General features: G+C 58.3%; 1 protein-coding gene across 1 annotated transcript in view; it reads left to right on the top strand.

The window, feature by feature from the left end:
- Positions 1-15,460, top strand: part of CMIP (c-Maf inducing protein) — a 212,591-nt gene that overhangs the window by 129,020 nt on the left and 68,111 nt on the right. Inside the window, exons 2-3 of the mRNA XM_005907889.2 lie at positions 2,902-3,027; positions 10,922-10,972. Of these exons, the coding sequence (XP_005907951.2) occupies positions 2,902-3,027; positions 10,922-10,972 (177 nt within the window). The remainder of the gene's footprint in view (positions 1-2,901; positions 3,028-10,921; positions 10,973-15,460) is intronic.

Raw genomic sequence — 15,460 nt, 5'->3', positions numbered from 1 at the left:
CCGTCGCTGGGTGTGGCCAGGTGATTTTCTAGATGCCAAAGCAACTGCGTCCTGGCCCGTGTTCTCTGACTTCTCTGTGCACCAAGGGGACCGTGGGCTGGGGTTTAGGAACCAGCCAGACCATGAAAAGGCAAAGGGGTAGCTGTGGGCCACCAAGGAGAGAAAGACCTTCAGCGCGTCCAGGCATGCAGGCGCCATTGCTTTCTAAAGGAGAGTTCTTTAATTTATTAATTTATTTTTAATTTAATACGTAAAACTAGTCACCAAAGCCTCTTCCCAAGTATGTTATGCATGGATAGGCATTTTTTTACTTAGGAAAATCTTCCTTCGTCTGTCAGGGAGGTATACCCATCACCTCCTAAACATCAGGCATGTGAAACAGGGCAGGTGAAAGTTCCCATCGCGTTGTGCTGAAAACACCAGCACGGAGACAGTCAGCAGGCAGCACAAGCCTGTTCACACGAATCCCCGAGGCCCCTGGTGCTGCTGGTCTGCTCAGGACAGGACGTGCGGTCGGGGCTGAGTCATTTATGCAGAATATTGAGAACGTGACGGCTGTGGCGCAGGGCAGAGGGGCCATGGGGAGCCCACGCGTTTGCCTTTGGGATGCATTGGCAAACCGTCTTGGCTGGACACCGAGGTTGCCTGGGTTGGTGCCAAGGGGTGGGCCATGGGCCGGAGAGAAGGGCCGGGTGAACTTGGCTCCCCACCCCCGCTGCAGTCTGGGCGGCCTCTTGGCTCATCTGGACCCGAGGAGGAGGCTCCAGGCTGTTCCTGCTTCCGCCCTCTCGGTCCATGCAGCAGTCCAGTGATGCTGGAGAGCGCCCCGCAGCCCTGCCCCTCCCGCCCGTGGGCACCCGTTCCTGGAGCCCAGCCGGGCCTGCCCGTGCCTCCGGGTGTGGCCTGGCCCGCCTCGCCACGGCCTTTCTCACCCGTCCTGCCTCACTCCTCCCCGAGCGAGTGCCCCCATCTTGTGGCCGCCCCCGGCCCTTTGCGCCGAGCCGCACTTTGCCGCCCTCGTTCCTCGGTGCCCCACGGCCGGTCCTGGTTTTCCGTGCCGCACTCACCACTCTGCAGTCGCTGGGTGTTTCTGTCTGTCTGTCTGTTGTCTCTCTGCCCCACTGGGCTTCCGTCTTGTTCACTGCTAGATCCCACAGCAGCCAGCACGCGGCCTGGAAGGTAACAGGTGCTCAGTTAAGTGTCTGTTAGGTGACTGACTGGGTGAGTGAATGAATGAATTGATCGATCAGTCCCTCTGACTGCCTGAGCGTGGGAGCTGATCATATCAGGGAAATTTGAGGCAGCTTAGGCCTTCAACCCTTTTCTGCTCCTCAGCCACCAACACCACCGTATCTCAGCTTTGGCAGATAGGAATTGAAAATAAACAACTTGGTGGGCAGAAACCAACACAGTACTCTAAAACAATTGTACTGCATTTAAAAAATAAATTTAATTTAGAAAAAAAAGAAAGCCTCATGGAGGTCCTCAGTCCTTAGGGGAAAATTCGCTTGCTGGGCCCCAGATTTTACATTGCTTGTGTCAGAGCTTACTGATCAGGTCGGAGATCCCTGAGCCAGCAGCCAGGCGGCCCTGGGCCAGTCAGGTGACCTCCTGAGTCTCGTTTTCCTCATCCGTGCAGGGGGACAGCCCGGCACCTGCTCTGGGCATGGTTATAAGAGTCAAAGGCGGTAGCTCCTGCCGCACGCTCGGGGCGTCTTGGCCTGTGTCAGATTGTGGGGGGTGTTAGCTGTCACCCTTCTCAGGGAGCCTTGGCCTGTGTCACATTGCGGGGGGTGTTAGCTGTCCCCTTTCCCAGCTGGGCCACGCTCGCCTGCGACGCTGCTGAAGTCTGGCTTCCCGGGCCCTGAGTGCCAAGGACATGGCCTCTGGGTGCCTGGCACCTCCTCTCCGTCACAGAGGAGCTCACTCAGCCATGAGCGACTGAATTTCCTTCGCCCCACCCTCACCCCGGCACTGACTGGTGATAACCCTCACCAGTCGCCCCCTTTCAACACAAGTCACTGGGTCCTTGCCGGGCACCGGACCTTGGAGACAGAGTGGGGACCGAGACAGCCGTGGCCTGACCTCATGGAGCCGCGGCCTGGGGGAGGCAGACGGCAGACAGACAGCCCGCACAGGTCACAGGGATGGAGACGGATGTAGTGAGCATGCGGGACCCGGGGAGGGGGCGGCCCTGTGGGTTTCGGGGTCTGGAGAGTGGAAGAGGAGATGGCAGGGTGGGGTGGGGGTGACCCCACCTTTTGGGGACACAGGGCAGGCCGAGTGTTGTCCGCAGGCCCGTGTCGGGGTGCATGGAGAGGGAGAGGGAGGTGGGGTGGGACTGGAGCGGGCGCGAGGCCAGATGCGGGGAGCCTGTGGGTGGAGTTAGTGGTTGGGTCACCAGGAACCCCTGGCAGATGCAAGCAGAGGCGTGGAGTGGTCGAGTTTGCTGACTCGGGACGCGGCCCTGAGTGCCAAGTGGGGACCATGTGTCTGCAGGGGGAGACAGGAGGGGAGTCTGGAGGGCAGGGGGCTATGACCACTTCCTGGGCAGGGGAGGGTGGTGGCTGGGACACGGTGATGGGTGGAGCGGTTCCGGCTCTGGCCACACTGGGTCCTGCAGATGCCTGGAGGAGCAGTGGCCAGGCGTCACCCCCAAGGTGCCCCCGGTCTAGTCCTGACTCCGCACCTCCCGAAACACGTGGGCGGGTGTCCGCCCCGGCCCCTCCCCTCCAGCTGAGCGCCGCCAGCCAGGAAAGACAACTCCTTTGGCCTCCAGAGTTGCCAGGTGTCTGTACCAGCTCCGCGTGCTCGTTGCTAAACCGAGAATGTTTTCCGAGGCAGTGATTGTGCCTCATCTCATAACCGATGTATGTCTTTTCTTTTTTTCTTTTGCTGCAGCCAACTGGGTACATGGAAAACTCAGTCTCCTACAGCGCAATTGAAGACGTTCAGCTGCTGTCCTGGGAGAACGCCCCGAAGTACTGTTTACAGCTCACAATTCCTGGGGGAACTGTCCTGCTGCAGGTAGGACATGTAAACAGGAACGAGCACTTTCTGCTCCGTCCCCGCTCAACGCCCTCCTCCTCCCCTAGGAGACGGCCAGCTATCAAGAGGAAAGACTGTTTGACTTGGAGTGTTTTTTTTTTCCCTCCAAGTACAAGAAAGATGTAAATGGGGGCTCACTGGGGGAGTGGTGGAGGGAGTGTGCACAGGCTGGGCTCCTGCTGAGCGCCTGTCCCCACCAAGGAGCTTCCCGCGCTGTGTTTTGTTTCTCCTAACAAAACCAAACTGTCAGTTTTCCTGTCTCCCATTTTACAGATAAGGAAACCGAGGCACACAGACACAGGCTTTAAAAGGCTATAAAAAGCAAGTATGAGACAGATGTACTACCTTCTGTTGTACTGTGAGTGAGGAGATTTCTCACTCTTCATTAATCTTGGTCTGTTGAGGCCCTGATGGAAGTAGGAGCCCTCTCCTTGGGAAAGAGTGCAGGTTTTGTGTGTACTGATCAGGGACTGTTGGTTGGAAATGATGCAGATGTTGTTCAAATGATTTGAAGCAGGAAGAGAATTTGATGCTGTGGCTGCGTTACGTAACTGGACAGTCTGGGAGTGGACTTCAGGCACAGCTGGACCCAGGAGTCAAACGCGATCGTGAATGTCTAATCTCTCCATCTCCTGGCTTTGCTTCTGTGTGCTGGCTTCGCTGTCAGACAGAGGCTCCCCATGTGATGGGAAAGACGGATGTCTGGCAGCCTCAGGCTGCATTCTTGGAGTCTGTAATCCTTAAAAAATGTGAGAGCCCACTTTCCTTTCAGTATCTTCCTATCAAGTCTCCTGGAAGGTCCTGATTGGCTGGGCTGTGATCTGATTCACCCCGGGGGGCCACGCCCACCTTTAGCACAGGCAGCCCTATACTCTGACAGCCCTGCCAGGACCTCGTGGGTGGGGAGAGGCGGGTCCGCCTAGGAAGGGACTGAGGCAGAGCTCATGGCACAGCCGCCGCAGCCCATACGCGTGGCACACACTGTCTTTTTTGGGATCTCCGCCCCCTATGACTCAGGGGGGTGTTCTCAGCCCCCTCCTGTTGGCTTTCAATGGCCTACCATCATCGCTCTCCCTTGGGCTTCCAGCGGGGACTCAAGTCAGGACTGCTCGTCCAGAGGGAATGGACTCTCACCTCCGAGAGGATGGTCTTCCTTCGCCTCTCTTTCAGGAACATTTTCTTTCTGTCTCTGTCTCTCCTGGGAGACACTGCTCTGAGCCCATAGAGATGATCCCTAAAATTTGTTTCCCCAAAAGTGGCCACCGGATTATTCAACGATGCTGGAGTTGAGAGGCACATAGTTTGGCCTCTGAGGAATGTTGAGCACCAGAAGCTGAGTGTAACTGCTCATGGTCCTTCAGGAAGACTCCAGCTTTACCGTCATCCTGCAGAGGACACTGCATGTCTGTTTTCTTCCTAAATCTCTCACACCCGCAGGTTTTCTCCTAGCTGCCCTCCCCTTTTCCCTCCTCACCTCCAGCCAGCAGCGCTTTCCTTTCTGTTCTTCCTGCCCCTCTGTGATGGTTGCACCTTCTGTGAAGGGAGTGGTCAGCTCTGGCCCACTTGGGCTGGTGGGGAGCAGTGGCGGGTACTCGGGGCGAGGCGGCAGTACTAGGAGTCCATAGAAAGCGGAGAGGAAGGTGCTGAGAAGATGCCCTTGGAATCTCAGAGCCCTGAGCCTGCTGTCCCCTGTGTAGGCGGGGGGTGAGGAGGCGAGTCAGGTCCCTGGGGAGACAGCCACAGACAAACCCCCCAGAGGCAGCAGCTGAGATGGAGGTCTGTCCCCAAGGGCTGGGGACTCGCTTTCACCCTGGAGTTCCCAGGAAGGCTCCCCATGGGTGGTGATGCTAGAGCTGGGTGTTGAGGGGTGCGTAGGAGTGTGCCGGGATGGGATGCCCACTGTGGGCAGAGGGAAGAGGGGGTGCGAAGCCTGGGAGTGTCGCGGCAGGGGTTCCTTGCCGTGGACAGGAGCGGGCGGCAGTGCAGGCCCTAAACACGCACCCAGAGTTGTGGGGTTGCAGGCAGCCAGGCCCCACAGGTCACGTCAGCAGAGGGAGGGAGCTGCAGCCGCCGAGAGCTCCTGAGTGGGGCGGGGACAGTCGAGGGACCGGTCTGCTGGTCGAGCGGACTGCGCATCCGTGAGCCCCCCAGGCAGGCGGGCCCAAGGGAAGCCCTGTAATTGCCCTACCCCCGGCAGGGGCATTTTCCAGTGCTTTGGGGCTAGAGCGGGCAGCGTCCCCCAAGGAGGGACCCGCAGACAGAGGGGCAGGGAGCTTGGAGGATGCGGGGTGCCGGGCTTCGCCCAAGTGTCCCTCTGATCCTGCGGGGGCCTCCTGTCAGTGCTCCCTGGGCAAGGCTGACCAGGGCAGGTGGGCCAAGGCGGCAGCCAGGTGGGTGCAGCCCCGCCGTCCCTGGGGTCCCTCCCAGCTTGCTTCCCCTGTGTCGTCCCCTCCTCCTCGCCCTCCTGCGGTTCACGGGCAGCAAGAGGCCGCCCGGTTGTCTTAAGTAGACTCGAGGCGCCGTGGGGCTGGGCTGCAGGTTGCAGGCCTACGTGGTGACGGGGCGGCCCCCGAGGTGGCGGGCAGGGCGCCCCGCACAGGCTCTCCTGCTGGTCAGCGGGATCCCCTGCCTGGGGGCTTGTGCAGAGTCACAGGGCGGGCCCAGAGCAGGGGTGTGACGGCAGTCCCTGTGCCCTGGCGGGGGTGAGGGGTGGGGGCTGAGCGCGGCGGCGAGGGGCGCTGGGGATCAAGACCACGCCACACCCGGGTGCCGTCCCGAGCCGTGCTGCCCCCACAGCGGCCTCCAGACGCACAGGGTCATCTGCACTTCAGTCCAAGTCAATGCATCAAGAGGGCGGCTCTCCTGCCCAGCAGCTGCTCTGGGTGCTCAGGATGTCCGGGTGCTCGTGGCTCAGTTCTGCAGATGGCTCCCATCCGCACACCAGGGCTGAGACCCGGGACGTGTCATCCCGACCCCTGCTGCCCCCGCGGGAACAGCCTCAGCGAGAGGCGGCCTGCGGGCCCCCAGCACCCCTGCCTGTCTGCAGAGGAGTCCGTCCTGCGGCGTGTCTCTGTGGCGGGGCGGTGTCTGGGGGTCCCTGCCCGCCTTCTCTGCAGGCTCTCTGTCTCTCTGGTACTTCTCTTCCCTCCCCTCCCCTGTCTCTGTCTGTCCCCTGATGCACCTCACTCTCTGCTTTCCCCCCGGGGTCTTTCTCCAGGCCTTTCTCTCCCACCCCCCGGCCCCTTCTCTCTGTGCGTCCTGACCTAAGTCTCTCTTCCGCTTTCCGTTTTTTTCTCTCTCCGCTCCCAACCCCTCATCCTTACGTAGCTGTTTGATGAGAATTTGAGCCGGTGCCTCACTCAGACCCCCTGGGAACTGACCTGAGTTCAGGGAAAGTTCAGGAACGCTCTCAGGGGGCTTCCCTGGTGGTCCATTGGCTAAGACTCCAGGCCCCCTAGGCAGGGGTACCGGCTTCCATCCCTGGTCAGAGAGCTAGATGCTACATGCCACGGACTGAAGACCCCGCACACTGAAACTAAAAAACAACAACAACAAAAAAGATCCCGCCTGCTGCAACTAAGGCCTGGCGCTGCCAAATAAATAAATAAATGAATATTAAAAAACAAAGCACAAGTGCTCTCAGGCAAATGGTCCTCCTCCCCTGCTCAGAGACACCAAGCAACACGCCAGCAGGTCGAGTCAGCAGACAAAGGCGCCAGCCCTCCAGCCTGGGCCCGACTGGCGTGTTTATGGATGTTTTGTGTGTTTCAGCGTGAGCTCCCTAATGGCATGTTATTAGAGTCCCCGGGTGCAGAAAGGACCTATTTATCTTCTTTCTTCCCCTAATGCCCTGTCTGCTGGTATTTCATCGTGAGGAGTAACTCCACGAGCCCATGAACGGTGCCGGGCAGCAGGTGGGGGTGGTGCTCCTTGCCGGCCCGTGGAGTCGTGGAGCAGAGATGAAGACCCGGATCATCTCCCAGGGATCTCTGCCTCCCCAGTGGCTGTCCAGTCACTGATGAGACGTGGACAAAGCCCACTGCTCGGACAACAAGGGTTCAGGCGAGACCAGGAGCAAAGGGACCCTCCCCACCCTACCCTGCTTTCTCGAGAGTGCTGCTGCTTTCTGGAACAGTTTCCGAGACCGGCTCATCTCAGTGACATTCCTGAAAGCCCCCGGGGAGGCCAGGCCACTGTTTACCCCAAATGCTGGCAGCCAGGGCAGGACAGGGCGGGTGCCCTCCTTACTGGAAGCTGGAGAGAGAGACCTTTTCCGGCTGCACAGCACGTGCTGTTTTTTCCCCAAGAAGTGGGGCGGGGAGGGCGAACCTGGGAACGGTCACCCACCGTGCACCCTTGGCTGTTTTTCTCACCTCTCCAGACAATACAACAATGAGAGGGAACTTGGCAACTTTCGAAGAGGAAATTAGGCAGAATTTGCCTGGAACGAGGCCCTTGCAGGATTCGAAAGATTTATCGCCAGGAGAGGCTGGCGCCTGCCAGAGCCTACTTCCAGGGCCTCTTTCCCAGGCTGGGCCCCGGCTCCGCCGACCGACCCTCAGGACTTGGAGATGTGCCCTGGGTCCCCCGCGGTGGGGCTGGGGGCCGTCGTCCAAGCTCGGCCCTCCCTGCGGCAGCGTGGGATTCTGTGTACTCCACGCTGCCTACCCCCGGACGGCACCCTGAGTTACCCGCCCTGGGATTCCGGACGTCCCCCCATGGCCTCTGTCCTTCTCCGAAACTTGACCAGCCAGAGGAAAGAGCAGGAGGGCTTGCTCTTGCCATGGCCTCCCTGTCTCTAGCATCGAGACGGGAGTCGCGACTGCGAGGGTGTCACACAAGTCGCTTCCCCTCTCCCAAGCAAACTTCTGGCCCACCCTTTTGTTTGTGGGGTGGGGGCCTCGCCCTGACCGGAGCCTGTCCCTTCATGAGCGTGGCGCCTTCGGGTTCCCCAGCCTGGTTCCCAGGGGCCCGGCGGTACAGAGAGCAGGTGGTAGGGTCACACCTGCTGCCGAAAGGCAGATTTCCTTGACTGTGGTGGTTAACAGCACAGGTTTGAGAATTCCCTGCTGATGCGGGAGTTAAGACTTGGCGCTTTCCCTGCTCTGGGCCCATGTTTGATCCCTGCTCAGGGAACTAAGATTCTACAAAAAAAAAAAAAAAACAGCACAGATTTGTATCCTGACCATTCTGGAGATGTGAATCCAACATGTGTCCCTCTGAGCTAAACTCCCAAGTGTGGGCAGGGCTGGTTCATCTGAAGCCCTAGGGAGGAATCCATCTGCAGCTTCTCGAGGCTGCCTGCATCCCTGGGCTCATGGCCTCATCATTCCGACCTCTGTTTCCGTCACTGACTCTCACCTGATCCTGTCTTCCTCTTATATAGACACTCGTAACTACACAGACTCACCCAGAGGGGCCAGAGGGACCAGAGTAATCTCCCCACATCAAGGTCCTTAACTTGATCTGCAAAGTCCCTTTGCACCAAGGTAACACATTCCAACCAGTCCATCCTAAAGGAAATCCATCCTGAATGTTCATTGGAAGGACTGATGTTGAAGCTGAAACTCCAATACTTTGGCCACCTGATGTGAAGAACTGACTCATTTGAAAAGACCCTGATGCTGGGAAAGATTGAAGGCAGGAGAATGGGACGACAGAGGATGAGGTGGTTGGATGGCATGACGGACTTGATGGGCGTGAGTTTGAGTAAACTCCAGGAGTTGGTGACGGACAGGGTGGCCTAGCATACTGCAGTCCATGGGATCACAAAGAGTCGGACACAACTGAGCAACTGAACTGCACTGAACACATTCCTGGGGGTTAGGACATGGACAGTCTTTGGAGGCCCCTCATTCCACCTGCCACACCTCCCCTGTCCCTGATCACCTCGGTGTGTTGAAAAGCAGAGAAATGGCTGTGGGCCTGAAGCATGCTGGAACAGCTCATTCCCGCCTGTACGAGCTCCTGAGAGCCACCAGGATCCTGTCTTAGCTCTGGTCCAGGGATGTCCCCTGGGAGCCTGGACTCGGCCAAGGGGCATCAGTGTGGATGTCCGCGCACACCACAATCAGGGCTGTTCGTCCAGGGGAGCCTGCTGTTACTCGTTTGTCAGCACCGTGCTGGCCGAGGCCACTCCACCCTGATCCCTGCTGCTGGCACGTGCGGGGCATCGTGCTCCGTGGGCATCTTCCGTGGCTTCATTGTTTGGGGTCTTGCCCCACTCTTCCCGAGTGTGGGCTGTGTTCAGTCACCCTAACATCCACGAGCTGTCCTGAGACCACAGCTTGGTCAGCACCGGCAGATGACCCCTATGGGCCCTCTGAGGGGGCTGCTGGGCCCTGTGGCAGACTCTCCCATGGCCTGCCCAGCCCTGGTCAGGTGTCACAGGCTTTGGGTCCTCAGGGGGCTTGAACCCAGGGCTTCTGGAGACTCAGCTACTGCAGAGGTTCCTGCGTCCCATGGAGGGAGTCCCCCAGCCTACTCCCCTACTCAGAGCAGAAGCACAGACTCACATGGCCTCCAGGTGCTTGTGTGGAGCCGCTTGGGGTTTCAAACGCGTCTCCGAGCTTGCCCGTGGAAGCCCGATTCCCAGCTCCACGGGCCACTGAACTGGTTCATTTGCTGCAGCTCAGAGACTTCCCCAAACTGACCTGGACAAGCAGCTGGAGTTTCATCTGTGGTTTGCAGGGGATCAGAGGAGCTCATTTGTAAGAGCTGAATCTCCTTGAATGAAAGTGACCCCAGGATGCACATGCTGGGTGCATTTGTGCATGTGTGTGTGTATGTGTGTGCGTGTGTGCAAGTGTGTGTGGCTCAGGGAAAGAAGGCAGGCATTCCTGCCTGGAGAGAGGCGCTGGCCTTTGTCAGAGTCCCTTGCCCATCAGGGTCGGCCACTTGGAACGGCGGGCTGGGGCTCAGGCAGGGGAGGGGCGCTACGTTTCTGCTTTGGGCGTGGCCAGCAGCAGATTTGAGACGCTGTCATACAGTGGTTTCACTGTGAGTCCAACCGCTGGGTCCAGGCCCTGGCCCCCCACCCATGCTGCCTGTGAGCCCCTGGGGGATGAGTTCAAGCTCTCGAGCCTCAGTTTCCTCATCTGCACCATGGCCGGCAGTGCCTGCTCCCCAGGGTTGACTGAAGGACGGGATGAGCTCTTCCAGGAGTAGGGCCTAGCGTCCAGCACCTGGCAGACCTGCCGTGAATACTGCCCTTGTCATCAGCAGACGTGCTGGAATCGGGGGTGAGAGCCGTCTGACCCCAAGTGGCCCGGAGGCTCGCAGCTGGCGTGGTGTCGGTCATGGAAGGCCGAGCTCCCCGAACGGGGATGTGTAACATCTACTAGCTCTGCCTGAGGCCAAGGCTGCCTGGTCTCCACCGTGGCTGTCTGCAGTTGGCAAGGGGTGCAGTGGTTAAACCCACAGGCTTGGAAAACAGGCTGCGGGTTTAAATGCGGCCAGTTGACGTGAGCGTTCAGGGTCTCAGTTTTTCCCTTTGTGAAACAGAGCGTTGCCCACCTCGGGGGACACATTACACGGATGGCAAATGCCTGGCGCCTGGAGCATCCAGGCGGCTCATCCCCATCACTCCCTCACCCCGTGCCTCTTCCCCACTCATCCCGGCCCCTTCTCTGATCCTGCAGAAGCTGACATAACATGTGCTGCTGAAGCTCCTGCAGCCACCAGCGTCTGCCCAACAGAATAAGTGCTAGGCAAGAGCAGTGTCTTATTTCAGATGAGTCCACCAGGTGACCGCTTCCGGTTTGGTTTTACACACAAGGGGTTCAGCCTGGTGCAGGACCTCATGCTGGCCTGTAAAATGCTCTGAGATGCTGCCGGCCAGTGACTGACCCCCACTGTCCTCTTCTCGTTGCAGGCCGCCAACAGCTACCTGCGAGACCAGTGGTTCCATTCTCTGCAGTGGAAGGTGAGTCCTGGCTCGGTGCTCATTCGAGGGGCCACTCTGTCACCCGGAGGCTGGAGAGCAGGGGTCTTTTCACCTCCCGGGCTCTTTGCCCTGTTGTCCGAAAGCCCTTACCTCACTCTTTGATGGTTGATACTTTGCCCCCTTGCGATGCCAAAGCTGTGTCTCCGCCCAGTTGGCCTCTGACTTTGCCTGGGAACCTTGCGGCGTGCCAGCTTCCAGAAGGTTCGTAGACCCGCTTGCTCTCAGAACAGGAGCTCACCTGAGTGGCTCTGGGGGGCAGGACTTGAGGGATTCCAAGTGATGAGTTGAAAGTAACTTTTGAAGTTGGCAGCAGAGGAAAATTTATCAGAGATGCAGAAGTCCAGCTCTATTTCCACAGGCTTCCCTTCCTTTCTGCTCTCTGGTTCTTTGGCTTGATTTTTGGGTTCTAGCTCCACATGAGATGGTCCCCAGCTCTCTAGCACAAACGGTGAATTAGTCCCCGGCTGGTCGTGTTCAAGACCCGGGGCCAGATCTGTGCAAAGTGTCCCCCACCCTGGAGAGTCCACGTTCTGCTCTGTGGCTCAGGACCCTCACTCCCTGCCCCTTGTCCCCCACCTCCTGACCTTTTAGCTTAGAACAAGCTCGGCAGGCCTTGCAGAACCAGCAGGGTGTGGCTAGGATGAGCGGTGTGTGTCCCGAGCCGGCACCTTTACAGTAAGCTGGAGCGCGGTGGGGCTGAGCGGCTGGACCTGGGCGGGGTTTGAGGCCGTGTATCGTTTGGGGAGGACCAGGGGACACTTCGCATTCTTGTCACGCCTTTGGAGGGGTTCTCGTCACAGCTAGGCAGAGGACAGAAACCCAGCCCTGGAAACTGATGTTCCAGGTGCCCTGGACGGCCCCCCCTCACCCCCCCCCAGCCCCCCGACAGCGGCAGGCCTCTCCTGTGCCCGGGTGGCTGTCTCCGAGGCTGAGCCTGGGTCTCCAAGCTGGGGCTGCACTGGGAAGGGACTGGTGGGCACCGAGCACCTGCCGCCTCGTGCCTCTTTGACCCTTGTCAGGATGCTCGTTATCATTGCTCCCGTTTTCTCCGTGGGGAAGGCGAGGCCAGACCCGAGCCCAGCTCCCGCAGCTGGTACAAGCCTGGGGCTGGGTTCAGACCCAGGCCTCGCCCGTTCCTGGGGCTTCCTGAACGCAGGCAGAAGGCCCTGGGAGGCACCCGTGTGTGGAGCTGGCAGGTGCTGCTCAGACCATGATTTCTGCAGGGACATCTTTTCTGAGGCCTGATCTCTGCAGCCGGGTGTCCCGGGACAGGCGGGGCCTACATCAGGACCTGCCGGCGGGCCCTGGGAGGTGAACACCAGACCAGTCATGGGAGAGAGGAATACAGGCGGCGTGATGCGGCCCCTGCGAGGAGAGGCCGCCCCGCTGCTGTGGATATCGGTGGCTGCCTGTCCAGAGCTCCCCTCTTCTGTTCCCTCCTCTCGTGCGTATTTTCCTCGTGAGTCCTCAGTGAGTGAGTACCTTGCTTTCTCTTAGCGCAGGATGGAGACCTACTGCCCGCCCAACAGGTTGGGGAAATGTCTCTTTGAACAGATGGCCAAGGTCAGTGTCAAGGAAGAGGTGGTCTTGAGTGGATTCCACTCTGCTTGCCGCCTTGCCCTGGTCCGCATTGTCTCCAGCTGCTTTCCGGAATCTCTGGGAACTCCTGAAAGGCAGTGCTTGTGACATGTGTGAATTCTACGCAGCTACAAGCGATGACTAAGATGGTAGACATGGAAAGTGGAGCTTTGGGAGACTGTGACAGCCTGAGGATGATTTAAAGGTGACAGGCTCGAAATGTACGGATTCAGGCGCATGTGGGGTTCAGACAGTTGATTGAGCAAGTACCGAAATGGGGAGCCCTGGGCTTCTAGCAGTTCTCATCAAGACCTGGATGTCTGCTCCATTTCGGTGGTGGTTGGTTTGTTGATGGTTGTTAAATCAGTTAAATTTTATTTATTATTTTTCCATAGTATCGTTTTATTTGTTTGCTGGGTCCTTCTTCATTATCCCTCTTAAATATAGCAGTGTGTACACATCCATCCCAAAAAAACAAAAGCAAGCACACTCTGGTCAGGGTGTCAAGGAATCATCAAATGCCCAGTAGTCAGTGGCCCTTTTGCCCGGTGATGGATGGTGACCTGTGTTCTTACTGTTTAAGCACTTTTTGTTGTAGGCTTAGGATTGTGACTTCACTTTCCCTGGTGGCTCAGATGGTAAAGAATCCGCCTGCAATTCAGGAGACCTGGGTTTGATCCCCGGGTTGGGAAGATCCCCTGGAGGAGGGCCTGGCAACCCACTCCAGCATTCTTGCCTGGAGAACCCCATGGACAGGAGCCTAGTGGGCTGCAGTCCACGGGGTTGCAGAGTCGGACACGACTGAGCGCAGCACAGATGTGGTGCTGGTAGTCGTTCCCTTTCGACACCCCCGCCCCCCGTAGTTTAGGTATGCTGCCGCCAGGTGGCAGTGGTATCTCAGTGGCAGCAGCCTGATGTCATTCCCATGACTGCCACTCATTGTTGATGAGATTGACGGAGGCACTCTCTCCTTCCTTGTAAAATGGCAAAGAAACATAAGGTGTTTTTGAGGGACTCCTGGCTGGTGAAATGAGCCAGGAGACCCGGGGTTTGAATCCAGGCTCTGTAGCCGATCCATCTTATGGTTTGCATAGATTGCAGCAAGAGTTCATTCCGTCAGATGCAGTTGCTGAGTATCTGCCACACACAGGGTATGTCTCGGCGCTTTCCTGTAGCTTGTCATTCAGCACATGTGGGGGCTCAGAGAGGTCCAGCGACTTGTGCATGGTCTCACAGCAATTTCAATATGGATCCAGGGGCCGCCGTGCCCCCTGCCCGATCCACCTGCGCCCGATCCCGCGCCAGCCTCTCAGCCCGGCTTGGATTGTGTCCTGGTTCTCCTGCCTGATACCGCCACTCTCTCCTCCGTATGTACCACCGACCGTTTGGGATTTTTCTTTTTCTTTCCTTTGCTTTTCTCTACCTTTAACTTAAAATCAATAGAACATCAAAATTAAGGACATTCGAAATCCCACAACCTCAGGTTGAGTTTTTAAATTCTCTAAGCGTTGTATTTATCGTTTTTCCCTTACACCCCACGTGTGTGCATGTTGTGGCTGCAGGACAACATAGGGAAATTCTTCTGCTGGTAAAGAACGCTGCCTCTTACCTGCTGTGTCCCGTAGCTTTATGGAGTCTTCACGCAGTGGTCCTGGGACCCTCCCCGGGCGCTCTCCACAGGTGTGCCACTGCCTGCAAGGGGGCCAGACTCAGTGTTTGGGGCTTAAATATACCTAGTTATTCCAGTGGTGTGCAGAAAATGTAGTTCAGTCTACTCAACAGAATCTTGTTTTCTAGAATTTAACCTCAATGGGATCAGGACGGATTGGGATGGAAGTGTCTTAAAAGGCTCCTTAGGGGAACCGTAATGAAAAAAAAAAAAAGCTTGAGAACCACGTCTCTAGAATCGACCTCTAGGTGTGCTGTGGAACAGGCAGAGTCTGAGAACAACACCCGTGTGACGTCCTCGCCTCTCTCCATCCTGGGGGTCCTGCTGCTCTTCTGGCCTCAGTGCTGATCTCCAGCGTACCCCGACCGTCCCAGCCCACTGAGAGCGTTTCCTCCGAGGGGCACTGGGCTTTGAGCGTCGTCTCGGCTTACCAAATGGCCCGCTGTCATTGACGTTTGCAAGTGAGGGACTCCAAGCCACTTGTCCAAGATCCCAAAGCCCCCAGAAGGGGACAGGGGGCGACCCTCAACGTCCCCGGCTCCGGGCCCCCTTCCCTGCCCCCTCCAGTCTGCAGGCAGCTCTGCTCTTCCTCCTGGCCTCCCGCCCTGGGGCAGGTGGGTCAGGGAGATTTGGGGGGCCCCGGGGCCTGGAGGAGCAGGACAGGAGCCAACAGGAGCGGGCTGGGATGGCAGCCAGCCCCCCAGGGTGTGCTGGAGCCGAGCAGTGTCCTTGGGGCTCCCCGGGGAGCCCGGCCCTACCCTGCTGGGTTTGGGGGTTTGGCCCCTGAGGCCAGTCCCCAGGGGTGTGGAAGCATAAACAGTCATCCTGCGTTAATGAGGCCTCATTTCTGTTTTGGATGAACTTGGAAGCCCTGTCCTGTGGACACAGGCCTGTTCCTGCGCATCAGGCTGTGAGGGGCCAGGCCGGGTCTGTGTGATAGAGCTAGGGTGTGCTTCAGGTGGCAGGGTCCGGGGTGTGTTTACAAAGCTGGGAGGAGACTGGCCCGTCCCTGGGTTCGAGGCGAGAGGCCGCTGCTCGAGCTGTGCGGGACAGGCCCGTCTGGTGCACCAGGCCCTGGACCTGAGGACCCGGCTGGGGGGAGACATGCCCTGAGCTGCCCCGAAGGAGGCCCGGGAAGCACGGTATGCCTGCTTCATGTAGCTGGCATTTCTGATGCCTCCGGCTCTGAAAAACACCTTCTCACTTCCTCAGAGGGGTTC

The sequence above is a fragment of the Bos mutus genome, chromosome 18, assembly GCF_027580195.1.
Source record: "Bos mutus isolate GX-2022 chromosome 18, NWIPB_WYAK_1.1, whole genome shotgun sequence".
Taxonomy (NCBI): Eukaryota; Metazoa; Chordata; class Mammalia; order Artiodactyla; family Bovidae; genus Bos; species Bos mutus.
The sequence above is the reverse complement of the archived record's forward strand: the minus strand, read 5'-3'. Positions and strand labels throughout refer to the sequence as shown.